Source organism: Mustela lutreola, chromosome 6 (genome assembly GCF_030435805.1).
Source record: "Mustela lutreola isolate mMusLut2 chromosome 6, mMusLut2.pri, whole genome shotgun sequence".
Taxonomy (NCBI): domain Eukaryota; kingdom Metazoa; phylum Chordata; class Mammalia; order Carnivora; family Mustelidae; genus Mustela; species Mustela lutreola.
Window position 1 is genome coordinate 63765900 of NC_081295.1, and position 27575 is coordinate 63793474.

General features: G+C 41.3%; 1 protein-coding gene across 4 annotated transcripts in view; it reads right to left on the reverse strand.

Moving 5' to 3' along the window:
* Positions 1-27575, reverse strand: part of ARFGEF3 (ARFGEF family member 3) — a 178936-nt gene that overhangs the window by 60084 nt on the left and 91277 nt on the right. For all 4 annotated transcript variants that reach the window (XM_059177442.1, XM_059177441.1, XM_059177440.1 and 1 more), the window contains 4 exons: positions 20936-21040; positions 19732-20065; positions 10198-10310; positions 8534-9444 (listed from right to left, as the gene is read on the reverse strand). In XM_059177442.1, coding sequence (XP_059033425.1) covers positions 8534-9444; positions 10198-10310; positions 19732-20065; positions 20936-21040 — 1463 coding nt within the window. The remainder of the gene's footprint in view (positions 1-8533; positions 9445-10197; positions 10311-19731; positions 20066-20935; positions 21041-27575) is intronic.

A 27575-nucleotide genomic window follows, 5' to 3' on the forward strand; every position in this document is an offset into this window, starting at 1 on the left:
CAGGTGGTGGGTATTATAGAGGGCACGGATTGCATGGAGCACTGGGTATGGTGAAAAAATAATGAATACTGTTATGCTGAAAAAAAATAAATTTAATTAAAAAAAAGAGTACTAAAAAATATAAATAAGAGTAACTAGTCCCTGCTTCTCCCAAGCCCCAATGATAGCCATCCCAGCAGACTTTGTTCCTTGTATGTATTGTGTGGAAATAGAATCACAAATGAGATCATACTACATACACTGTACCATGACTTGGTGTTTTCTTAGCAATACATGTTAGATACCTCTTTTTATTTTATTTTTTAGAGAGAGAGGTGTGTGAGTGATGGGAGGAACAGGGAGGGAGAAGGAGTCTTGAGCAGTCTCCCTGCTCTGTGTGGAACCTGATGCAGGGCTCAATCTCATGACCCTGAGATCATGACCTGAGTTGAAATCAAGAGTCAAATGCGTAACTGACTGACCCACCCAGTTGCAGGTACCCTTAGCTATCTCTTGATACTAGCACTTACGGATCTATCTCATTCTTTTCAAATAACTATGCATATACCACTGCATGGATGGAGTACGATTTATTTAACTAAAGCTCCCTTGGTAGACATGTATGTAGTCTCAATTATGACAAAAAGCTGAAATAATGAAATGATGCAAAGCTGAAATGCCTTTTAACACTTATGCAAGGTATCTGTGGGATAAATTCCTTAAAGTAGACTAAAGAACATATATAAAGCTTGACAGAGACAGCCCAAATATCTTCCCAACAGTTGATAGCAATTTTTCTTCCTACCAATGGTACATAAGAACATTGTTGTACCTACTCAGCAACTGGGGATTATTGACTTTCTAAACCTTTATAACAAGGTATATGATTTTTGGTTGCATTTCTATATACTAATAACAAAGTCACAGGAAGAGAAATTAAGAACACAATTCCATTTGTAATTGCTCTCAAGAGAATGAAATGCCCTGTAATAAATTTAATAAAGGAGGTGAAAGACCTGTACTCTGAAACTATAAAACATTGATAAAAGCAACTGAAGATGACTCAAATAAATGGAAAGATACCCTCTGCTCATGGGTTAGAAGCTTTCATATTGATAAAATGTCCACACTACCAAAGCAATCTACAGATTCAATGTAATCTCCATCAAAATACCAATAGCATTTTTCACAGAGCTAGAAGAATCCCATAATTTGCACAGAACCTCAAAAGAAACCCAAATAGCCAAAGCAATCTTTAGAAAAGTATCACAATCCCAGATTTCAATATATACTACAATGTTATATTCACCAAAACCGTGTGGTATTGACACATAAATAGACATATAGATCAATAGTACAGAACAGAGATCCCAGAAATAAAACCATACTTATATAATTAACTAATAGACAACAAAGGAACCTCTAAGTATATACAATGAGGAAAAGACAATCTCTTCAGTAAATGGTGCTGGAAAAACTAGACAGGTAGATTCCAAATAAAACGGGATCACTTTCTTACACTAACTCCAAATGGATTAAGGACCTAAAAAATGTGAGACATGAAACCATAAAACTCCCAGAAGAAAAATAGGCAGTAATTTCTTTGACATTGGTCTTAGCAACATTTTTCTAGATATGCCTCCTCAGGCAAGAGAAACAAAAGCACAAACTGTTGGGACTACAACAAAATAAAAAGCTTTTACACAGCAAAGGAAACCTTCAATAAAACAAAAAGGCAACCTACTGAACAGGAGAAGATATTTGTGAATGACATATTCAACAAGGGGTGGAAATCCAAAACAGATGAAGAACTTGCACAACTCAATACCGAAAAACCAAATAATCTGATTAAAAAGTGGGCAGAGGATCTGAATATATGTTTTTCCACAGAACATGTACAGACGGCAAATAGATACACAAGAAGATGCCACATATTGCTAATCATCAGGAGAATGCAAACCCAAACTACATGAAAGATGATCTTATACCTGTCAGAATGGCTAGAATCAAAAAGACAAGAAATAACAAGTGTTGGTGAGGATGTGGAGAAGAAGGAATCCTCATGCCCCTGCTGGTACAGCTCCTGTGGAAAATGGTATGGAAATCCCTTAAAAAATTAAAAATAGAATTATCCTATGATCTAGTAATACCACTATTGAGTATTTACCCAAAGAGAATGACAGGGGTGAAAAATAGGTACCTCTATGTTTACTGCAGCTTTATTTATAATAGCCAACCAAGTATGGAAGCAACCCAAGTGTCCACCCATAGAGGAATGGATAAAGAAGATGTGGCATATATATATTTACAAACACACGCATCATGGAATATGCGTGTTAGAAGAATGAGATCCTGCCATTGGCGACAACATGGATGGACCTCGAGGGGATCATGCTAAGTGAAATAAGTCATATAGAGAAAGACAAACACCGTATGATTTCACTTACAAGTGGAATCTAAAACACACAACAAACAAACGGAAAAACAAAAAGCAGAAACAGACTTGTAAATAGAGAATAAACTGATGGTTGCCCAAGGGGAGGGTTGGAGGATAAGCAAAATGGGTGCAAGGAAGAGAGAGATATAGGCTTCCACTTATGGAATGAATAAGTCACAGGAATACAAGAAACAGCACAGGGAATAGGGTCAATGGTATTACCGTGTAATCATGTTGTGTCTTGACAGAGGGTAGCCATGCTTGTGGTGAGCACAGGAAAATGTCTAGACCTGTTCAATCACTAGGTTGTATACCTGACATGGCTGCGACATTGTGTGTCAACTCTACTTCAGTTAAAACAAAAAGATTACACTATTTTACTTGGTAATATATCTCCTTAAGTTCATGTTTCCAATTTTCAAATAACATAGCTGTTTTATTTTCTGCTGATAGAAGTCATAAGAAAAAAAATTTAAGGGGTTTGGAAAAGTACCAAAAAGACAGTGAAAACAATCTGTAATTATATTATCATGAAGTATTAACATTTGAAGTTAATTTTGAATCCTTTTAAAAAAATTACATTATGACCATTAACCATACCATTAAATGTCACTTTGAAAACGTCATTTTAAACAGCTACATAGTGTCCTAATTGGACATAGTAGAAATCATTTAACTTCCCCCTTATTTGGGGGCATTTAGGTTATTTCTAGTATTTGTGCTATGAAATATGTATCACATACATTTTAATATAGAAATCTCCTTGAGTTTCTGGTCCCTTAGTATGAACTCCTGTGGTTCTCTCAGGAGCCAGTGAGATGATGGGCTTCCATGGCCTCTGTCAGGACTTGGAAAACTGTCCCACATTTCCTGGCTACAGTCTGCAACTGCTTTTCTTATCATGGCCAATCAACTCCAGAAGGGTTTCTGTTCTTGAACAGAGTCTCTGATTTACCCATCCATTCATCCCTCATCCATCCATGCCTCCCCCCATCCCCCAAAGCAGCAGGCACAGCGTGGTACTAGGAACAGGTCTCTGAAGCCAGACTGTATACACACCTTGGTAGCTGTGCACCTTGTTTGACTTAGTTAACATCTCTGTGCCTCAGTTTTCTTACCTATAAAATGAGAATAAGAATACTATCTACTCTATGTGGTTCTTATGAATATTAAATGAATTAATACAGATAAAAGCCTTAATCAATGCAGAGCTATGTTCCTGTTAGTTATTATTATCCTTGCAGATACATATCAATGCTGAGAAATGACTCCAAGGAAAGACACCAAGACATTTCAGAGGCAATCTCTGGGTGGTGTATAATTTTTTTAAATCTTTATATTATTATATTCTCCAAATTTCATATTGCACAAATGCCAGGGTATTGGAGGAGGGTTTTGTTAGACTACTTATTCCCTAGCCCTGCTTCCAGAATACTCCTCTTCCTCCCTTTCTTAAAGCAAACGAACAACTCCACCAGCAGCAGTCATCTTGGCAAATGAGGAAACCTCAGGATGAGAATCCTGTGTTAACAAAGGTAGGGCAGTGAGACAGGAAAGTCATCACAGAGTGCTGGACAGATTACCCCAGACTACCTCAGATGTAATTTAGGAGAAAGAAGCTGAATCTTAAACACTTGAGTTTTTTACCAAAAGCAAACAAATCTAATCCTAACTGATAGAGGCAGGGTAATACATTATTTATTTGAGACTTTCTTTCTGCATTTTACCTTTTGTATTCCACAGACATACTCTGGACTGTTCAAATCCCAGGACCAAAAACTGAAGCTGGCAAGAGCATACTTGCCTTCCTGGTTTCGTATCCACAAAGCCAGAGCTCCTTCCAGGGACAGCCTGGTCTATTCCCAGAAGGCAATGAGAGGAGAGAGGAAGCAGCAAGGCAGAAAGGGAGACCCCCAAATGGGCCAGGGTTGGAGGTCTGTGGCTTCCTGCTCCTGGCAGTATGGGGGGCATTGGTGGGGCCTCAGAGGAGAACATACAATGGAGCCCAGGGGCTCCCAGTCTTGCCAGAGCAGTCCTGGCACCATGTTGGCAGAGGGGTAGCGAAATCACAGGATGTCAGGGAGCCTGTGAAGTGGACAGTGGGGGCTCCTTGGCCAAGTGAGGTGAGAGGCCTCCCTGTCCAGATAGATTCCACATAAGCTCCAGCTTCTGGTTTTACCCAGGGATGGGAACCTGAGGGCTAACATCAAATGTTTGGCCATCCAGGCTGGCTGGAGGGTCTGCAGTCAGGTTTGCTTTAATTCAAAGAAAGAGATATTTCCTGCATAACTGAGATTCATACTTGCTGTAGTATCCTTTATGAAATTTGGTACTTTATAAACATCAAATGGCTTATAAATAAGCCTTATATGTGGTCACAGAGAATCCCGAGATGATAACGGAACACCCCGAATCTAAGGAACAGTGATCCCAAGGCACGTAGGTGCCTGTGCCCCTCGACTTGTTGCTGTGTGAGGCTGGTCTTGCTTCTTCATCCGGGAGGGGCCACTTCACACAGATGTCACTTTGTTCTACGCAGGATGAGGGAGGAATTTCTGCAGCTGTCACAGCTCACGTCCACTTCCGTCTCTATAAAACCTATTGCGTTTGGATGTGTTCAAACTCCCCCACCGTAAAAACCTTTCATTGCTTTCAAAGGAGAGGCTCCCTTGAATCATGTGGAATTAAGGGGCTTATTTCAACTGGGTGTTCGTCGTCTGAGGACAGGGTCCCTGAGAAATACTGAGCTAGTCTGGTCTCAGCCACAGAGCAGACCCTGATAACAAGTCAGGGGCAAATGCTCAATGGGAGCTTTTGACAAAATAAGGTTTAAAGCTTTTGACATTGAAGTAAATAATGAGCAAAATACCTGGGTTGTCACTCAGGGAGACTCTTCTCATTTCCTGTTGTTACCTTTTAAGTGTTGTCTTGGATAAACAAAGGCCATCTGCCTTCTCTCTCATCCCTACAGGGTACAGGTGTTTCTCTTTTACTAGTCTTTCATCTTGGAGGTGATGCTGGCACTGGGAAGTGGGGATTGGCAGGGCCGAAGTGGACCCAGGCCAACATCTAGCAGCTTTGGCCGACCCCTAGCAATGGTCAGTCTGATCCATCAAACCACAGCTGTGACTGAGGAGACTGACCTTATTGGTAGCGGACCACAGTGTGATGGGTCTGTAATTTGTAAAGGCAGACCAACTCCTAACTGGTAAAAATACTGTGGCGTTCATTAGAACTAAAAAGACAAATGACTAACTCGGTTATAGACAATTACTAAAAATTATATTTGGAAACAATCAAAAGACTTTGAAGTCTCTTTTCAGTGTATTGATTCCTACATATAAAAATCAATGTCACAACATATTGGGTCTGATGGGACATTTTACTGACCTCCAAAATTTGAGCAGTTTGCAACATCCATGGAGCCACATTTTGGAAAAACTGAGTGAAAAAATTTACCCAAGCTCTATTCAGCATGTACTGTAAATAAGTATCGATTTGAAAGGTACAAAAACACAGCTGGTAAGATTTGCTTTAGCTTCAAATTTTACAAAAGACTTTGCTAGGATTCTGTTTCCTAATTCTTGTAGGAAATGAAGCAGGGCCTTTGAGGGTCAGTCTCTACACCAGAACAACTTACTTATCTGGAATTACTTAGGGATGTTGTTGATAAATATGAAGTAATCTGAATGTCAGATCTTACCTAGGTAAAGGCTGAAATTTCTGCAGCTGAGTTGTTTTATATGGATTAGCTTCATTTTATATATCTATGTATCTGGGGGCAGGGGAGAGGGTGAGGGAGAAAGAGAATCTTAAGGAGACTCGACGCCTGGTGTGGAGCCTGATGTGGGACTCGATCTCACAACCCTGAGATCATGACCTGAGTCGAATCAAGAGTTGGACACTAAACTGACTGAGCCACCCATGTGCCCCAAGATTATTTTAATTTTAAATACAAGATCCTAAATATATTTTTTCCATTTGTTAATGATTCAAGGCCACCAGTATCATTACCAGTGGCAGTGCTACAGTCTGATATACGGCTGTTCCTTGGGATCACTGATGTTCCCCAGCCTGCCTGCCTTGGCACTAGGAAGGCTGGTCAGAGCACCTGCTGAGCTCCTCCCCCATGAATACTACCAGCTGAGAAGGAGCACAGGCTCAGAGGTTCTACCAAACCCCCTCAAAAGGGAAGTGAACATTCCTTCCAGCTCAGACTTTACCCATGACTCACTTCTTCAACCCATGCCATATTCCACAGGTTAAGGGGCCAAAGAACAAGCTTATAAATCTACAGTCAATACATATTTGTTGAGATTAAGTCATGTATATCATGTATATCTTGAGGTCCCTAGTTCAGAGCATACTGAAGCTTCTCTATAAATGCTGACTGATGAAGTGTCACTGGGTATGTGTGTGTGTGTGTGTGTGAGACAGAGAGAGAGAGAGAGAGGAGGAGACAGACACACAAAACATACTAGCAATGTTCAATAAAACAACAAATTTAATGACGGTAGCATAAAAGATAATAGGAGAAATAAATTTTTAGGAAGAGTATTTACATATTATCTTAGTATCTCAATGAAAGATGAATTTTGCAGATGGGTGTGTGTTCCTTCACATGAATTGAATATCCTAACTTTATTTTTGTATTTAATTCCAAAAGGACAAGTATCAAGAAAAAAAATATTGGGTAGCCTTAAAAATAGGAATTTTTATGTCTTGAAAAGAATCATAGTACAGTTAGGAAAGCTGAGAAATTACATGTCTCTTTCCAATCTCTGGATAGGTTGAGAAGTCCAGGAGTATTCGTCCGGGACTGAAAGTTCCTTACCTCTGCTGGCACTTACAACTTTAGATCATTCTCATATTAAAAAATATCCTTCCTTAAATACACCTGGGTTAAAGTGTCTTTTTTTGTGTCCTTTTGACAAAGGACAATCTGGTCAGTTTCTTAAAGATACTTATTAAGCTACCTCTTAACAGTACAGCAGTGAGCTCTGCCAAGATCCAGTAAATGGGCTAGGGTTTTTTTTTTTTTTTTTTTTTTTTTTTTTTTGTATGTGTGTGTGATGTGCTCTTTTGTTGGAAGACTGAATATGTGTTAGACACGGTTGGAGCATGCAAGGAGTTCAAAGGACAGAGGGGGAAGGTAGATGCATCACAAATAACTTGATAGATGTGGTAAGTGCAATGACAGACACATGCCCAAGCCTTAGAAGTGGAAGAGCAAATGGTGATCCTGACTTTTAACAATGCAGTGTTCATTTTTAGGATTAGTCCTTTCTCTGTGAGCACAAGCCCAGCAAGTTCCAAACAGCTCGGTGGGTTGCGGTCAAGAAACCCTTGAGTGTCAGGGGAAGGCACAGGTGATTACTTAGGAATAAGGCACTCCTAGGTTGCCATAAATGTTTGCATCCATCTTTCTTTCTGTAGTCCTGTGAGATAATTAGTCTCCACCCATGTCCTGGCACAGAGCTCCTAAAATCCTTACAATTTCCTGAGTGATATGATCTCTAGAAGGATCTCTTGTTCTAGTATTTATCTTTGACCTCATCCTGAGTCCTAAAACCCTTGTAAATGCCTAAGCGATAAGAGCACCAGGAACACCTTTTGTTCTAAGGAGGTGACTCTGGGTGGGCTGCTGGTTGGGGACTGGCCACCAGAAAGCCCCCCACAATGATCAGATGCTAGGATATCCCACACTGCAAGTTCGGGGGAGTCAGCCTATAGCTGATTCAAACCCTCATTTAAAACAGTCGACATACTGGTATACCCAAGTGCATGGCTTTGTGATTTTTAGACACAGAGGTGTAGAAGCACACTAAGAACTCAAGGTTTTGAGAGTCAGAGATTGTCATTTTGTTTCAGTCAGCAGCAACTTTCTAGAAGGTAGCAAGCTCTATCAACATCAGAGAATCCCAGCCATCAGCTGCCTACAATTCCAGCCGGTGCCAACAGGTCTTACATCCCTTTGTTCTCTTCAAATATAAGAAACCAGAGGCGTGATTAAGATGTTCTGAGCATTTCAAACTACAGGCCAGACGGTAATTTCCCATTTCAGCAAAATGCCCTGAACACCCTTCCTGACTTGATAGCCAAACCCCATTTACAAACCTGAGCAGAAGGTAGAGGCGAAGTTCTGGAGGGCCGAGTCCACCTCTTCCACGCTGGGCAGAGCCAGCAAGCGAGGAAGGAGGCTTTCCAGGGACTGCAGGAACAGCCTGGCGCTGTGCTGGTCTGCCTCCTGGTTCTTCAACAGTTTCAGGGACAGAGCGGCGGTCCGCAGGGACCGGTGGCCCAGGCAGTCCCGAGGGGTCTGCTCTTCATCCGCCAGCGAGCCGTTGTCCGACCCGATGTCTGACACATCCGACCTCCCCGAGTCCTTCTCCGCCGCCATCGAGTACTGATCACAGGAATCGAATTCGGTCCGCGAAAGGTCTTGGTCATCCATGCTGAAATTGCTTTCGCTGTACCTGGAGCCGTAGGACCTCATCCTGCAGTCTACCGACAGGAAGTTAGTTATGTCGGGGAAAGCAACCGTGTGGCTTCTCTGCACCACATCTGGCTGGTCCACGGCTTCAGCCTCGGGCACTTTGCTCAGCATCTCCTTGCTCTCTGGCACGGCGGGCGACTTGAGACTGCTCTTGTGGTGGTCTGCGTGCTCCTCCGGTGTCGTCTGGTCCAACTCGCCCTCCAGCGTGGTCTGGCCCGTGTCGGTGGTCACGCTGATGCTGATGTCAGGGCTCCTTTCGTTCCCCAGCTCCCACGACGTGTGCTCTGAGGACAGGATGCGCCGCTGCCAGCGGAAGTCAGCCTCGTTGATCTCCATGGAGTCTCGGCTCCACTCGGCGCCGTCCTTCAGCTCCTCCAGGCGCAGCAGCAACAGCTGGACCTGGCTTTCGCTCAAGCCCTTGCCCTGGCTGAGCTCGTCCAAGGCCCCGAGCAAGGTGCAGACGCAGGACACCGCAGCATAGCACGCTTCGATGCCGCCCTTGATGCACGCTTCCGTCATGCCATCCATGATGCTGAGGGTCCAAAGAAGAAAACAGCGTGAGAAACATGGGAGAATGCTCCAAAAGGAACAAGAAGTGTCAGTCTGGTGAACAGTACAGTATTCAAGAGAGATCCTCTGATCTGCATGGAATTGAATGGTCTGGGCCAAGGAGGAAATGAAACTAACATTCCTGGGTGCACAGAGGAAAACCTTCAGGTAGAGTGGCCCACCTTGAATCACATTCTCTCTCAGTTGGCTGGTTTATTTGGATACGCACAAAAATTCCAGATGGACTTTATAATCTCCACAAGGACAGAGGACAGGCATTGAATAATCTCACTTTTGTGAGATTTATGTTCAGTTTTTCACAGTGCCTATCCGATAATGAGGACATCCTCTATAAAACAAACATGTTTCTGAGCAGATGCATGTGAGTACAACTATTACAAACTAGATAATATTCAGTTTTCTAGGGGAGGGCTAAAGGAACCTTATAGTATTGTGATTCAAAAAGTTTTTGCCTAAAATAACCCCAATGAATAATTGTACATTTCACTTTGCATACAGGGTTTACTTTAAGACATTATGAAAATATGGAAAGCACATGATCATAATACATTGAAATAAGATTTCTCATATGGCTTGTGGGAACATTATTAAACAATAAAATTCCACATAATGCAGATTCATAAAAATTTCAGCGATTTTAAAACACGGTCAAATGTATTCAGAGAAACAGTCCTTGCCAAGCAATAATAGATGGAAAAGCGGGAATGTAGCATACAGTTTGAGAAGATCCAGATGAGACTTTCTTTTAGAAATTGATCTTTTTCTAGATTCTGGTTCAGTGGAGCTGGGTCCTGCCAAGTCACAGAGACGCTGTGGGCTCCCAAGTAGCTTTAAGAAAAAGGGGGAAAAATAAGTGTAGTGAATAAACTGGTTTTAAAAAAGCACAAGGTTTTAAACTGTGAGCTCAAGTAAGCATGTATTTTAGAGAAAGTGAGTGATATACTCTAAGGAAAAACACAACTATTTGGAACTACAAATCTTAATAAAACTGATCTAGAATTCCTCTTGTCATGGAATACATGGGTTCCCTGCTCCCTAATTCAGGACTGGCTTAGACAAAGCAAATTCTCTAAGGGATTGTTTCAAAAAATTTTATAGCACAGAATCATAAGGCACTTGCATCTACGCTCTTTACTAAGAATGGCCTATAATTTAACTTCTCTGTACTCTCTTTGTCTCATTTGAAGCTGGTTAGCTTCAAAAACAGGACTGATCAAGTATACATGGAACATTCTCTGGGGTACATCTTAAGTTAGGGTACAAAACAAGTCTTAAATTTAAGATAACTGAAATCATAGCAAGCACCTTTTCTAACCACAGTGGCATGAAAATAGAAATTAATTACATGAAGACAATAACGTTACACTTTAAGGAACTGGAAAAGAAAAAGTGAAGCCCAAATTTGGTAGAAGTAAATAAGAAAGATTACAGCAGAAATAAATGAAACAGATACTAAGAAATAATGGAAAAGATCAATGAAACTAAGAGTTGGCTCTTGGGAAAGATAAAATGGACACACCACTTACTAGACTCACAAAAAAATCCAAAAACCAAACAAACAAAAAACTCATTAGATTTAAGTAAGTAAAAGCAGAAATGAAAGAGATGTTAAAACTGATAACCACAGAAATACAAAAGATCATAAGACACTCCTATAAAGGACATATGCCAAAGTTGGACAATCCAGAAGAAATTAATACAGTTCTAGATGAATTTGACCTATGAAGACTAAATCATGATGAAAAAGAATATCTGAACTGACCAATAACCAGTATGGAGATCGAATTGGTAATCAAAAGCCTTCCAACTGGATGTGCACTGGGTGTTATACGCAACTGATGAATCATTGAACGTTACAAAGACACTTACGATGTACTATATGCTGGCTAACTGAACATAATAAAAAAATAAATTCATATATTAAAATTATTTTTTAACATAGAAAAAACCTCCCAACTAACAAAAGTCCAGGACCAGATGGTTTCACCAGTGAATTCTACCAAATGATTGAAGAAGAATTAGTATCAATCCTTCTCAAAAAATAGAAAAGGAGGAAGCTGTCCCAAACTCATTTTGTAAGGCTAGCATTACCTTGACACCAAAACCTGGCAAGGATACCACAAAAAAACAAAATTATAGGCCAATATCCCTGAGGAACATAGATGCAAATATCTTCAATGAAATGTGATCAAACTAAATTTCACAACATATTAAAAGGATCATACACCATAAACAACTGGGATTTATTCCAGGGATGCAAAGATGGCTCAATGTGCACAAATTAGTGGAATGATACACAACATTAACAAAACGAAGGGAAAAAAATAGATAATTTTAATAGATGCAGAAAAAATATTTTGACAAAATTCCACAACCACTTATGACAAGAATTCTCAAAAAGGTGAACACAGAGGGAACATACCTCAACATAATAAAGCCCACATATTATAAGCTCACAGCTAGCATGATATTCAACAGTAAAAAGCTGAAAGCTTTTCCTCTAAGATCAGGCACAAGACAAGGATGTCAGTCTCGCCACTTTTATTCAAAATAGTATTGTCAGTCCTAGCTACAGCAATCAGGCAAGAAAAGAAATAAAAGGGATCCAAATTGGAAAGGAAGATGTAAAACTGTCACTATTCACAGATGGCATGATATTATATATAGAAAACCCTACAGACTCTATAAAAAGCTGTTAGAACTAACAACTGAATTCGGTGAAGTTGCAGGACACAAAATCAACATACAAAAATCTGTTGTATTTCTACCCACAAATAAACTATCAGAAAGAGAAATGAAAAAAAAAAAACCACAATCATATTTACAAAGCATCAAAAATAATAAAATGCCCTTCCAACCCACCATCTGCCATGGAACTACCACCAAGATGTAAAGCTTCGTGAAAACCCTTAAGGCTGAACCCTCAGCTACAGTAGACAGTGTAAAAGCCAAGATTCAGGATAAGGAAGGAATTCCTCATGATGAGCAGCGACTGCTTTTTGCTGGCAAGCAACTGGACGATGGATGTACTTTGTCTGACTACAGCATGCAAATGGAGCCCACTCTTCATCTTGTGTTGAGACTTCGTGGTGGTACTAAGAAGAAGGAAGGAAGAATAAGTCCTACATTGCTCCCAAGAAGAATAAACTAAGAGAAACGGCTGTTCTGAAATACTTTAAGGTGGATGAGAATGGCAACGTGAGTCGCCTTCTTTGGGAGTGCCCTTTGGATGCATGTAGTGCTGGAGTTTTTATGGCTAGGCCACTTTGATGGACACTATTGTGGCAAATGTGGTCTGACCAATTGCTTCAACAAACCAGAAGACAAGTAATTATATATGGGTTAATAAAAGACATGAACATTTAAGAAAAAACAATAAAATGCCTAGGAATAAATTTAATCAAGGAGGTGAAAGATTGGAATACTGAAAATTATAAGACATTAATAAAAGAAATTGAAGATGACACAAATAAATGGAAAGATACTCTGTGCTCATGGATTGGGAGATTAGTGTCATTAAAATGTCCATACTACCCAAAGCAATCTACACACTTAATGCAGTATCTACCAAATTTTTAATGTATTTTTCACAGAAATAGCACAAATAAACCTGAGGTTTGCATGGAACCTTGAAAGACCTGGAATAGCCAAAGTAATTGACAAAGAAGAACAAAGCAGGAGGCATCACACTCCTTGGTTTAAAATTATATTATAAAGTTATAATCATTAAAACAACATTTATATAATAATTTATATAATAATTAAAACAGCATATATAATAATTAAAGCAGTTTTTAGGTACTAACCTAAAAAACAGACATGTAGATCAGAAAGTATAGGTTTATTTCTAGGCTCTCTATTCTTAGAGAATAGAATATTCATATATGTCAAATTAATTTACAACAAAGGAGGTAAGAATAGACACTAGGGAAAGGACAGTTCCTTCAACAAGTGGTGCTTGAAAAACTGGAGAGTCACAGCCAAAGGATGAAAACGGACCTCTGTCTTATACAATACACAAAAATTAACTCAGAATGGATTGACTTTAATGTAAGTCCTGAGACCATAAAACACCTAGAAGAAAACACAGGCAATAGCTCCCAGACATGAGTCTTGGAGAGGATTTCTTTAATCTGACACCAAAAGCAAAAATAATCATGTGGGACTACATCAAACAGCAAAGGAACAGCTGACAAAATGAAAAGGTCATCTACTGAAAGTATTTGTGAGTCATATATCTGATAAGGGATTAAGATCCAAAATACATAAAGAACTCAAGTAACTCAATAAAAAAGCAAAAAACCAAATAATCTGGCTTAAAAAATGGTTTAAAACACACACACACACACACCTGAATAGACATTTTTCCACAGAAGATGTATAGATGGCCAACAGGCACGTGAAAGGTGTTCAATATTAATAATCACGGGAAATGCAAGTCAAAACCATAATAAGATACCACTTCACATCTACTAGAATAGCTATTATCAAAAGACTAGAAAAAATAAGTATTGACAAGGATGTGGAGAAAAAAGAACCACCTTGCACAGCTGATGGGAATGGAAATTGGTTCAGCCACTATGAAAAAGAGTATGGAGGTTCCTCAAAAATTAAAAATAGATTGCCATATGATCCATCAATTCCACTTCTGGATATTTATCTGAAGAAAATGAGAACACTAAATCAAAAAGATACATGCACCCCCATGTTCACTGCAGCATTATTTACAATAGCTAAAATATGGAAACAACCTAAGTGTCTCTCAGTGGATAAATGGATAAAGAAACACACACACACACTGGAATATTACTCATCTATAAAAAAGTATGAAATCTTGCCATTTGTGACAACATGGATGAACCTAGAGGGTATTATGCCAAGTGAAATAAGCCAGACAGAGAAAGACAAATGCTGTATGATTTCTCCTATAGGTGGTATCTTAAAGACACAGACAAAAAACCAAGCTCGTAGTTACAGAAAATGGACTGGTAGTTGCCAGAGGTGAGGGGTGGGAGGATGGAAAAAAAATGGATGAAGGGGGTCAAAAGGTAAAACAACTTCTAAAAATTAAACACACACACACACACACACACACACATTGAGAAGCATTTCCTCTTTCTACTTTCTGGAAAAGTTCATGTATTATGAGAATTACTTATTCCTTAAATGTTGGTATAAATAGATATTTTTTTTTTAAAGATTTCATTTATTTGGCAGAGAAAAACAGGCGAGAGAGGGAATGGGAGAAGGAGAAGCAGGCCTGCCACCGAGCAGGCAGCTTGAACCCAGGACCCTGGGACCATGACCCTAGCCGAAGGCAGATGCTCAACGACTGAGCCACTCAGACACCACAGTATAAATAGTTTTTAAAGTTATATGGGGAGGTCAGTTTTTTTTTTTTTTTAAATGGAAATATTCTTTATATACTGATTCAATTTCTTTAAAGATTCTAGAACTATGTAGGTTCTCAATTTTTTCTTGAGCCAAACTGTTAAAGGCTGTATTATTTCCCAGGGATTTATCTATTTTATTTAAGTTTTCAAATTTACTGGTCTCCGTGGCCTTAATACCTTCTTTAATGTTTTAATGTTTATAATATCTGTAGTTACATGCTTGTTTTCATTCTTATTTCCACTTGTTTTTACTTATTCTGGAATTTTTAAATTGTGTTTATCAAGAGTTTTTCAACTTCCTCAGTCTTTTCAGAGTCCTGGTACTTTTCACTTTATTGATCCCCTCTACTTTCTTTTTATCACATTCCTTTCTGCTTTCATCCTTATTTTTCCTTTTACTTTCTTTGAACTTAATCTGCTCTTTTCCCAGCTACCTAACTTGGAATATTAGAATATTAATTTTAGGTTTCCAATTTTTAAAATACAATCATTTTAAGCTATGAACACCCTCCTATGTACAGCTTTGGCTACATCCTACAAGTTTTCATGTATAGCATTTTCATAACTGTTCAGTTCTTATTAGTTTTTATTTCCATGAGGTAGAAATCTTTGCAGAGAATTTCCATTTGAAGCTAATTAATTCAGGAAAAGATTGGGTTAAGTGTATTGGAACAGACTTTCTATCACTAAGCCCATTATTTTCAAAGTAATTTATAGTCACAGGAAAAGGTAGATTAGCTAGAAAATGTTATATCTTCAGGGGCACTCTTCTTTCCCTCCGTCCTTCCACATTTCCTTTGTACCCGGAAATTGCAAATGCCTCTCTTAGAGGTATAGTAATGAAGCTTTTCTCGCCACATTTTATTATTATTTTTTTTGACATTGAAAGAGTCAAGTTTCCCTTGCTCCTCTCTTTGCTTTCCCCTCCCTCTGCCTCTTTTCCTCTCTCTCCTGCCCTTGCTCTCCTCATCCCTCTCCTCCTCTCCCACCCTCTCCCTAACCACCAGCCTGCCCTGCATCCAAGGGAAGGGGTCAGGCCTAAAAGCCTCCAGCTGCCCCCTCTTAGGCTAGAAAGGAAGGTGCAGGGGGATAGCTGAGGGGAATCTCACTTTCTCTTGGAATCTCATTACATTCTCGAATCTAACCTTACCAGTAATAAGTTAGATGACATATTTGAATCCCCACATTGATTTGGGCTTTATTTCTCAGTTGTTTCCAAATCTGGAAGGAAAGCAATTATGCTTCTAAAGAATCCTCAACAACCACTTGAAGAAAGGCAGGGCACGCAGAATCTGAGCTTCCTCCAGTGGGAGGGAGAGATGTGCTCTCAGAGGCTGGGGTGTCACAGTCTGATAAAGATTAGGGAACCCCTGGGCAGCTGTATGGCTCAGTTCGTTAAATGTCCACCTTTGGCTCAGGTCATGATCCCAGGGTCCTGGGATGGAGCCCTGCATTGGGCTCCCTTCTCAGCGGGGAGTCTGTTTCTACACCTCCCCCCCCCCCTCCACCGCTCATGTGTGTGCTCTCTCACTCTCTCCCCCTCTCAGATAAATAAATAAAATCTTAAAAAAAAAAATTAAGGAATTCCTTCTGAAGCCAAACCAGGGAAAGAGGAAAGGAAACAAGGTGAACTTTTGATTACTGTTCCTTTTTTGGGAAAGCAGAAACCGAAAAGAAAATTGTCACTTGAAGAACAAAATGTCCCGTCTTTGATTAATAGGCACACGGCGTGTATGGCGGGGTGACAAGTCACAAAGACAACAGGGAAATAACACACCAAGTTCTCAAACTCCGAAAGGTTGAACAAACATCCTGGGTGCCCAGTGGTTTTCCTTGTGTGCACAGATGGCACATTTTGGTTTCCAAGTTACCAAGCTTCCCAGCTGAATGGTTGTCCTAGTGAGTGGAATAACCCGGCCCCCATCGGTCAGCTGTGCTCCATGGGGCAGCATGGCCTGGCCCTGCTACTCATGTAAAATCATCTGGGGGGGGAGCTAGATAAATCGATGAGAAAGGGGAATACACTCCAAACTTCCTACGCGGTGGTCAATAAATGCTTATTGAAAATACATTTAGACACCTATGTGCCCCATAATGCAATGTATTTACTTAGCATTCAGGCAGCAAGGGCATCTGCCATGGGCAGCCACAAGTCCAGGACCAGTCACGTCTGGGTGGGAAAGAAAGGTTTCTGCTGTTCTCAAAACACCCTCCTTGCGGATATTCTGTCCTCAGGTCCATCCGTCATTCAGCCGCAATTCCCTGAGCACTTACGCTGAGGCAAGCACTCTGCAGTGTTAGATAAGGGGGTAGGCAGGGCACATATAAGAGTAACATACACACACACATACTTGAAGAGACAGGAAGTTTGTACCAAGTCATACTGGGAAACGGATCAGTGCGATGGGACATAAAATTAATTGCTAAATGATGGAATTTAAAGAATGTCATGGTTTAAGGAAGCAGAACGGTAAAGGTCAATGATTTTGACAGCAGAGGCAGCCGTCCTTAGAATGTCTGGGTTCACCTGGTAGCCTGGCTACTCGTAAGGACTTTGGGCAAGTAACTTCACATGGGGCCTCAGCTTCCCATCTGGAAATCGGGCATGGTATTCTCTTCCTAAGAGGGTTTGTAGATAAATGAACATGAAGTGCCAGCTACACCTAGCACAGTGGAATCACTTCTGGACCCTGCTACGGGGCAGGGCCCTGGGGAGGAGGGAGGGGAGTCTGAATAGAGGCAGGAAAGTGGGAACGGGACAGAGCAGGGTCAGTCAGATGGAAGGGGGGTGAACCTGGGAAAGGATGGGAAATAAGAATGATGAGAGAAGGATCTGGAAACTGGGCAGAGTCATTCAGTCTTGCTGAGAGAGTCAACAGGAGCCATTAGAGCCCGAAAAATACTTAACGGTGGTGACTTATGAGCCTAAATTCAGAAAGACAAAAGGAAGAAAACAGGCAGGTGGCAGACAAGGAGCTAAGTGAGAATTGGTATACTACTCTTGGCAGGAGGTCATGAGGACCAGCTATTTTCAGCCTCCACACATTTCTTCTTTTCCTTAGCATAGCAATAAGCATGCCAAATAGTTACCTAGCACTTTATACTTACAGAGTATTTATACCAACGTTATTGTATTTCGAGACTTTGGAATATTGCTACTATGTAAAGATAAAAAATTGTGAGTTCAGGGTTAAGTGATTTAGCTGCTACCACCTTGCTGGGGAGTGGCAGAGACAGGATCTAAACCCTGACTCTTCAACTCAGTCTCACGAAGGGGTAGGTGACACAGCATGGAAAGGGAGTCCCAGAATCATCTGCATTGCAATATCAAAGTATGGTAATAAGTGTGTTGCAGCAAAAGATGATGGGTTTCAGGTCAGATGGACCAGGGTATACACCCTTCCTCTTTCTCTGTGACCTTGGGCAAATCATCTGATCCCTTGGGATCTTAGTTTCTTTGCGGGAGGGAAAATTCCTTTTCCTGGCATTATATCTCTACAAGAAGGGATATCCAATGGAATAAAATTCTGGACCTCTTTCCTTTCTCTTCCTTCCTTCTGATGGAGCAGGGAGTCTCATCTGACTGATGGATTTAGAAGGAATTGAGCATGTGTAGCCAGTCCCTCCCTCTTTCTTCCCCTTGAAGATCTGCTTATTTAGACAAAGCCCATCTTGTGTCCCCAGTTACACACTCAACAAGGGTAGGGCCAGGTCCCCAAGGGAGGGCCACTGCTGTCTGGGTGGTAACAAACTAGTCTAGTCTCACTTGCCTCCAAAGCCGTATTGGGTTCACCAACCTAGGAGTAGCCAGGTATTAAAGCTGACCCCTTTTGTTCTCATTGCCTGAGGCTGTGATGGGGGAAAGAAATACCATCCTTCACAGGTAAAAGCTCATATATAACATCAAAAGCTATTAAGAATACTAAAGATAATACATGTGAAGTGCTGGGCATATAGAAGGTAAGAAAAAAAATATGATGGTGTGCTCACAGATTTCTTTAAAGAACAGTGGAATCTGGACCACTCCTCCTGTTCTAGAAATGTTGAGTTAGAACTTTCCATGGTTCATCACAGTCAAATCTTATTAAAACAACACCAAGAGGCATTTTAAATTAAGCTTTTGAGAAACCGAGGAGTAGCAAATATTACTTAAAATCAATGAAACATCCACAAAGGAATTTTGTTACTCTCGGTTTGTTGTTTGGGAATAGGTACGAAAACCAAAGCCAATGAACAAGTTCACAAGTACAAAAATGCTGATCACTTTTCTTTTTGGTTATTTACAAGAAAACAGAGAAATTCTTCTCTGAAGTACCTCCTTAAAACGGTGAAAGATGGGATCTCTATTACATGCTGGACAAGTTTACCTTCTCACAGGGGTCATGAGGTTTGGGATATGAGCCCTAAGAAGGAATGTGGCAAAGGGATTCCTTTTACCAGAGATTAGCAATTTTTTTTTTTTTTTTTTTTTTGGATAATGTACAACCTGAGCATAAAATCAGTTTGAAATCCAATGTTAGCCAAAGGGAATAAACACCAATATCTGTACAAACAGTACATAAGGACAAGAATGCAATCAGCCTGCGGCCTAGTCAGATGCCTGCAGCTTTAATTATCAATGACTTTGCATCAACGAGCACCGATCAACCCCTCCTCACCCAGGCTCCCAACACATGCACCCACACCCCAGCCCTAAAGATACAGCCTAGAGATTACTGGATACCACGCGGTAGCAAGTAAGTGTTAGCAGGTGATCGGCACACATGTTCTGAGTGCTTCCTGTAGGCAAGCCACTGTGTTCAGATACTGCCCCTCGCCTCGTGGCAAGCATGGTGGCCTTCTTCATGCCTCCCTACCTCTTTCATTATTTTGATGGCTTCCACCCGGTGCTGAGGTGGGGGATAAAGCAGCACACGGTGATAGAGGGACTGGAGCACGGGCTTCATGGAGTCCACCGACCCCACCAGCCGGACCAGCTCGGCTGCGATGTAATAGATGGTCCGAGCCACGGGCCCACTCAGGGCTGGCGCGGTGGACGAGCAGCCGGACCCCCGGCCGTGGTCAGAGACTCCTGGAGATGCAGAGTCTGACTCGATGCCCGGGCCAGCGTTGCTGCTGTGAGCAGAGGTGATGCTTTTATCATGGATCGGATTCCCCAGGATCACGACGAGAGCAGGGCAAAGGTTTTTCCTGGGAAGACACAGGAGGAAAAAAAGGTTTTGCTAACAAGGCAAAAGGATAAGATGTGAATACAGTCCTGAGGGTAAATACCAGATGCCACAAAAATGACTAGTAAGGACGGGGTTCTTTGCTGCTCCTCTTTTGGGCGACATCTTGCCCCCATCTTCCATGTCTCTCCATCACTTCTCAGTATACGAACGGAATAGCTTTTTCATAACTCAAGGCAGAATGAACTAAATAAAAATACCAAGAGAAGTGTTAAGAAACTATCTTATATAAAGAAACTGACTCAAAATGCTAAATGGCTTAGTTAGAAAGTTTCATTTTACCATAAATAACAAAATTATTTCTACTTCTAATGTGAGAAGTTAATTTAAATTTCTGACACATACACTGTCACATATCCTTCGACTTCCTCCCCGTGGAAAAGCCCAGGAACCCTGAGCAACTAGCTGGCTACTTGGGACCCTGTCACCTGTGGGGCACTCTGATTGTAATAGAGTGACTAGTCTTCAGGTTGAGACGGAGAATGTACCAGGCAAGGGCGAAGAATAACATTCAATAGCCTTGCACACACCCCCCAAGCAACTTTCTGGTGCCTTTGTATACTTTTAGGATGATCTAATAACCTAGAAAATACTCTCCTCATTCTTGAGTCGCATGAGCCCGTGGCGTCAACAAAACACAAGAGGCCCTCAGATCAAGCTTCTGTATTTTGATCCAGTGCATGTGAGCAAAGCAATTTTCCTACTTTCCCTCTAACTACTATTCACACACAGATGAGGTGAGCAGTGGGGCATGGATGCCATGGGCAGGGACCTGGGGGCAGAGCTGGAAGGGGGACGAGTCCGGTCGGTGTGGGGGGCGTAGAAGGCTCACCAGATCAGGTCGGTGAATGCTCTGTGCAGGTGCATGGAGGACGAGGAGCTGCTGAGCACGGACAGGATGCACTCCAAGTACAGGAGCTGCAGCTGCTTCTGGTCACTGCAGAACAAAACCAACACACAGACACATGCACAGGAAGGCAGAATTAAAGAGGGTGTGTGTGGGGAGCACTTGGAAGAATGCCAGGCATGAGAGAAGTGCTCATTTTGGTGGGGGGCACTTATCATGAGGGGTTGAATTGCATCCCTGCATGTTTCTATGTTGAGGACTGAACTCCTGGTACCTCAGAATGTGCCCTGATAGGAGACAGGGTCTTTGACACAGGCCATCAAGTTCAAGGGAGGTCCTTTGGGTGGGTCCTAACCCAATATGACTGAGGTCCATATAAAGTGGAGAACACTGGGCACAGAGACACACACAGATGGAGGACAATGGAAAAGACCTAAGGAGAAGATGGCCATCTGCAAACCAAGGAGAGTGGTGTGGGACAGATCCTTCCCTGAAGCCCTGAGAAGGAGCCAGCTCTGCTCATATCCTGATCTTGGATATCCCACCTCCAAAACTGGGAGACAGTAGATGTCTGTTCTGTAAGCCACCCAGTCTAAGGAACTTTGTTACGGCAGCCCAAGCAAACTAATACAGTTTGGGGGAGTTTTTTTTTAAATTAACAGACTTCGTTTTTCAGAGGAGTTTTAGATATATAGAAAAACTGAGCATGGAACAGTTACCGTGTTCTACATCACCGGGAATGGCTACCATTAAAGAACCAATATGGATATATCATTATCAATTAAATTCCACAGTTTATTCCAGAAACATTCAAACTTTTAATGTGTTCAATTGTCTAAATTTTTCAAAGGCTACTAATCACATTATCTTTTAAATGGTCAACATTTTGAGGCACCTGGGTGGCTCAGTGGATTAAGCCTCTGCCTTCGGCTCAGGCTCAGGTCATGATCTCAGGGCCCTGGGTTCGAGCCCTGTATGGGGCTCTCTGCTCAGCGGGGAGCCTGCTTCCCCCTCCCTCTGCCTACCTCTCTGCCTACTTGTGATCTCTGTTAAGTAAATAAATAAAATCTTTTTAAAAAAATGGTCAACACTTTACTAATTTGAATTTGAATTTGTTTTGAAGGTAACATGGTTTTTCAATGGACAAATTATTTTTCTCAGAGTTATTATTATGAGATTAATCCATACAGCCATATTAAAAAAAAAAAAAAGACAACTTCAGGGGATGCATGTTCTTATACCCAGACTAAGTTTTCTGTCTAATCCACCAGCAAGTATTAAACTCCAGGTGGGTGGTAAGTGACCGACAGGAATAAGGAAGAATTTGCTGTTTGAGTGCACATTTATGATAAATAAATATAATAAATACTAAGAGAATTCATTCAGGAGTCCCATATGTTCCCAAAAAGGAGGAACTTGCTTTGAAAATCATTTTTGGTTGTGGATCTTTTCTCCTAACTTAAATAAATGCCAAAAGGAAGTTTAATACCCTCAATAGTTCAAATAACTCCCAGGAGAAGGGGGTGGACACGAGAGGCAAGACAGTGACAGGCAGACTAGAAACTTAAGACAGAAAGGAAGAGAAGTTGACGCCAGCCCATCCCAAAGCCCCAGAGATTACACACATACCATTGCCAAACTGAGAAAGTTTGCACAGACGCAAGACGAAGGGTTTCAAGAAGGGGGTTCTGTGGGCCCCTCGTTTAAGGGCTATGTTAGATTTTTGGCAACAGGTCTCTGTAAAATCGACATCAAGTTCTAAAACTGGTTGGCAAGCTATATCCAAGAGCAAAATCCTGCCCATGGCCTCATGATCTAAAAATAATTCTTATGTTTTTAAGGGGTTGTAGAAAAACAAGAAAAATGAATAGAAACAGAGGTAGTATGTGACCGTCCACAGAAAAAGCTTGCTGACTCATACTCTATGATGATCTCCCTTGCCCAAAGAGAACTGCACAATGATTCGAATAATGCCATGACTCTGAAGAAGGGAATTCCATGGAGTGCTTGGGTGGCTCGGGCAGTTCAACATCTGCCTTCAGCTCAGGTCATGATCCCAGGGTCCTGGGATTGAGTCTGGCGTTGGGCTCTCTGCTCAGTGAGGAGCCTGCTTCTCCCTCTCCCTCTGCCTGCTGTTCCCCTACTTGTGCTCTCTTTCTTTGTCAAATACACGCACACATACATATATTTTTTAAAGGGAATTCCGCTTATATTTGGATATACTCTCCCATACCTGCTGACGGGGGAAGAAGAGGTGGGTAAAGGCTGAGTTTCCACAAAAATTATTACCATTTACCAAGAGGAAGGTGGTAGTTGGAGGAAGAATACAAAAGGTAATACCTACTTAGCCCTTCTGGGGCCAGGGAAGGACTTCATATTTCTATACCCCTACACCCACAAGCTTCCCTATGCTTTTGTGCAAGACATCATTCTTGACCAGAAAGAACACGTTCTTCATTCTCAAGGGACTAGAGAAACAAGGAAGCAAGTAGGTAAAGCATTGTGTAGGAACGGCTGCACATGAATAATTTAACACAAGGTTCTATGAGTGTATATGGGAGTGGCATCTAATCCTTAGAAAGATCCAGAAAGAATATCTAAAAGAAAAGGCATTTTCGGAGAAACCTGAAGTTCAAGTAGGAGTCTTCCATGTCAGGGCTGGGGAGAGGGTGGGGGTCTGTGGTTGGAGGGGACTGTGAGGATACTCAGCGAGAGGTGGGCCTAGGGAGGCGGCAGGGGCCAGACCAGGAAGGGATTGGGAGGACTTGTTCTGGACTTTATTCTGCAGGTAGAAAAGGGACAGGACCAAATGTACATTTTAGAACAATCATTCTGGAAGCTGTAGAAATGAACAGACTGGAGAAGGTAAAACAGAAGGGTCATAAACCAATAAGCCACATTTTGAAAAAGTTCTGAAAGGACCATCTCTGCTATAGTCTCAGGTTCCTCTTTCTGACCAATCACCGGACTCATTACTCAGCCATCAAAAAAAAAAAAAGAAATCTTACCATTTGCAATGATATGGATGGAACTGGAGAGTATTATGCTAAGTAAAATAGGTCAGTCAGAGAAAGATGATTATCCTATGACTTCAGCACGTGTGGATTTTAAGAAACAAAACAGAGGCTCATAGGAGAAAGGAGGGAAAAGTAAAATAAGACAGAAGCAGAGAGGGAGACGAACTATAAGAGACTCTTAACTACAGGAAACAAACTGAGGGTTATAGGAGGGGAGGTGGGGTAGGGGGATGCGGTAACTGGGTGATGGGCATTGAGGAGGGCACCCGATGTAATGAGCACTGGGTGTTACATGCAACTAATGAATTCCTGAACTCTACCTCTGAAACTAATTATACACTCCATGTTACTAATTGAATTTAAATAAGATATAATAAAAAAATTATTAAGTGTCCCCATTCAAAAACATCTATCTTTCAAACTGGCAGTCTCACATTGCAGAACGAAAAGAACTGTAGACGATAAAGATTCCCAGTTTCTGAAACTGGAAATAGACCTGCAGGAAAGCCATGAGCAGTCAAGTTTCCTCTGAGTATCTGCAGAGAACGCACGCGGCAGCAATACTGCAAGCCCGCGCCATCACACCCGATGATAGAGAGGAGGCATCACCAAGGTAACTAGTCTGGGAGTCTCCTTGGAGACCAAACACAGCAGCTTTTCTGTGGGCTGCTGCAGTCTGAAAAAATGGGTGCTCACGGCCTTGCATGAGTCACGTCACTAAATGAGCTGTCTGAAATGTAAGCGAACTCCACATGTGCGCTTTGCGAGATACACACGGCATGTGCCCAGTGTGTGTGCAGTTCTTATTTGTCTGACCATAGACAGACAAATATGTGGAAGGCGTGGCAAGAAGCCAAGAAGCCAGCCAACCCTTTCAAAACACATGAGGAAAAATCTGCCAACATGGAGGGTTGCGAGACCCTCGGCCGGGTCTTCCATTGGAGCATTTCATGGCTGGCAGGTTGAGGAGCTGCTGGTCTCGTTCTCTGCCCATCTCTGAACTTCTTTCCAGGCTCAAGAGCTATGGAGAACGACTCTTGTGAGTGGACCAATGGGCCCTGAAAGCTAAGGAGCCCCATCCCGACAAGGTCCCTGCGAAGGTAATCTGGCAGCACAGTCTGGATCTCTGGAGTTCTTAGAGTTTTGTTTGATGATGAATCATTTGGATCTTACCCCTTCCTCCTTGAGACAATTCAAATTTAGGTAGCAAAAGGAGAGAGGGACTTATGTAATTGTGTAAGAAGTGGAATGAAATTAAACACATGATAGGAACACCTGACCTCTCATTGATCCCGAGACTGCTTCGGTGTACACTTGTCTGATATTCGGCACTGGGAGGGGAGGGAAGTGGGGAGAGGCTGATAGGAGACCAATGGGCAGAGGATGAATAAATATCTTTCTAAGCCCAATTGTCCTTCCTAAAACTCTTGGATTTAAAAAGCATCATGTAACTCAACATGCCTAATATAGAGTTCTATTAATAACACATCTCCAAGGCATGTGAGTTATTCTGCGTACCTGGATAAATTTTGAAAAATCCTTCTGGGAGACTGAGCATATCATGAATACATACCCTTACAGAGTAAAATGAGGTATGTGGGCACTAATTTTTGGAAATGGCTGTTGAGGGAAAGTACTGACCATAGTGTGATTTCAGAGGAAGAAGATATTTAGAAGGTAGGAGAAGTATCAAGTTTAGCTAGTAGAAATAAAAGGAGTTTGGGTAGCAAATTCAGAAAAAATTGTAAAAGATGTGGAAACTTAACAAGAAGAATAAAGAGAACCACCAGATTGAAAGTAGCCGAGAACATGGTACCATCTGACCAGGTGGCCTTACAGGTCTCCTGCTGAAGCTAATGCTTAAGCAGGCTGTACCCCAGTGTCCTTAGCAACAGAACCCTCATCTTAGGGAAATGGAATCATGATGGGAAAGGCCATACTCAAAACACAGTGAACAGTCTCCAGAGGCAAAATGATGGCTGGGGCATTGCATTGAAAAACCAAGCAAGACCATGGGAATCCTATAAAAACCATTAATTTCTATAACAACATGCCTAAAGCCATCTTTGAGCTAAAGTCCAATGAGAAATCCTAGAAAACCATGTATGTGCTGCATGAATTACTTTTCCTGTTTAAAATCAATTCCCCAGTCATATGGTTCAGAAAATGTTTTCATCCTTGTTTTAGTGACTGACAGAAATCTATGCCCTTTAGTTGGTAATATGTGTATACATGCATTTGCAGTGTGTGTTTGTGCAATGTATTTTCCTAATAATCTACAAATGTCTGATGTAAGAAGTTCAATGTCCCAAGCTGCATCATAAACCAGAAGTAGCACTGACAATTCTAAAAGTAAACAAACAATTTTAGAATATCAAGTATTTATCACATGTTAGGCACTATGCAGTTAAAAAAGTTCTATTTATCCCAAACTTCCTAGAAGATACCAATACTGACAATCTATACTAAGTACAACAGGTGTAACCTCAGACTGTCCCAGGTGTACTAGATCATGTGGTCACTCTACAAATGGCAGTCCCTTCGGCTGATGTTAGAGACATCTAGGTTTTAAAGAGCCATGAACTTGAAGCACTTATTGGACCTAGCTGAAGATAGTCTTGACCAGTGAACAATGGTATGTTTTAAATCTATCATTCATAGACCTATAGATTTGTTCAGACTTACCTTGGTGGCTGATTTTCAAATATTAATGGCATAACTGCCTTGAGGTTTTTTAATACTTAAAATCTTAGTTTTCTCTTAGTACACTGTGCAGGAAAAAAAAATGTGCAATCCCCCCCCCCCTTGATTGCAAGGTAATGAACATAGCCTTTATATTTTTCAAAGTTTTGATGGTCTTTGTTTTTTTCCCTCATAATGCTGAGACCTGAGGGGGTGGAGGAGGGAGAAGAAGCATCTTTGACAGCTGGCGACTGCCTAGTTACTACCAGCCAGCTGGGATGTCCCCCTGGGGAATACAAACAGTTTCACAGAATGTTAATATTGGATGAAGACTCTTCACAATGGCAGCAGAACAAAATGAAAGCCAATCTATGAATTGGTCTGATCAGAGATTTAAAAAAAGGAATCCTGTATGACTACAAAAATGACCAAATATCACCCTCCCCTGTAAATGACTCCTGTTTCTTCTACAATGACAGCTCCTTAACTGTTCCTCCCATCAGCTCAATAAAAATGAAGATGTCCCATCCTGGGAATGCCCCTGATAGCACCCAATCCTTGAACAGAGCCTCGGTTCCTTTCACCCACTCCAGAATGCCTAACTCTGGTTTGAATCCATAACAATCCCTCCTAACATCCTTTGCCTGATTACCCTTGGCTCCCCAGAGTGTACAGGCTCCTTCGTTAATACAAGTTGATAAACCAAATTCTCTTACCCTCAGGTAATCTTTGGTTATTGGGACTCAACTATCTTTTAAGTAAATTTTCTCGTTTCATTCTTACAAAAACCTTAATATATTTTATATCACTAATAGTGTATCACACACAAATAATAATAAATAATAATTATTTTACAGGATATATAAGCTTTCAGTGGTTGAGAGCTCTGCACAAAGTCAAGAGGTATTAAGGGGCCAAACAGGTTT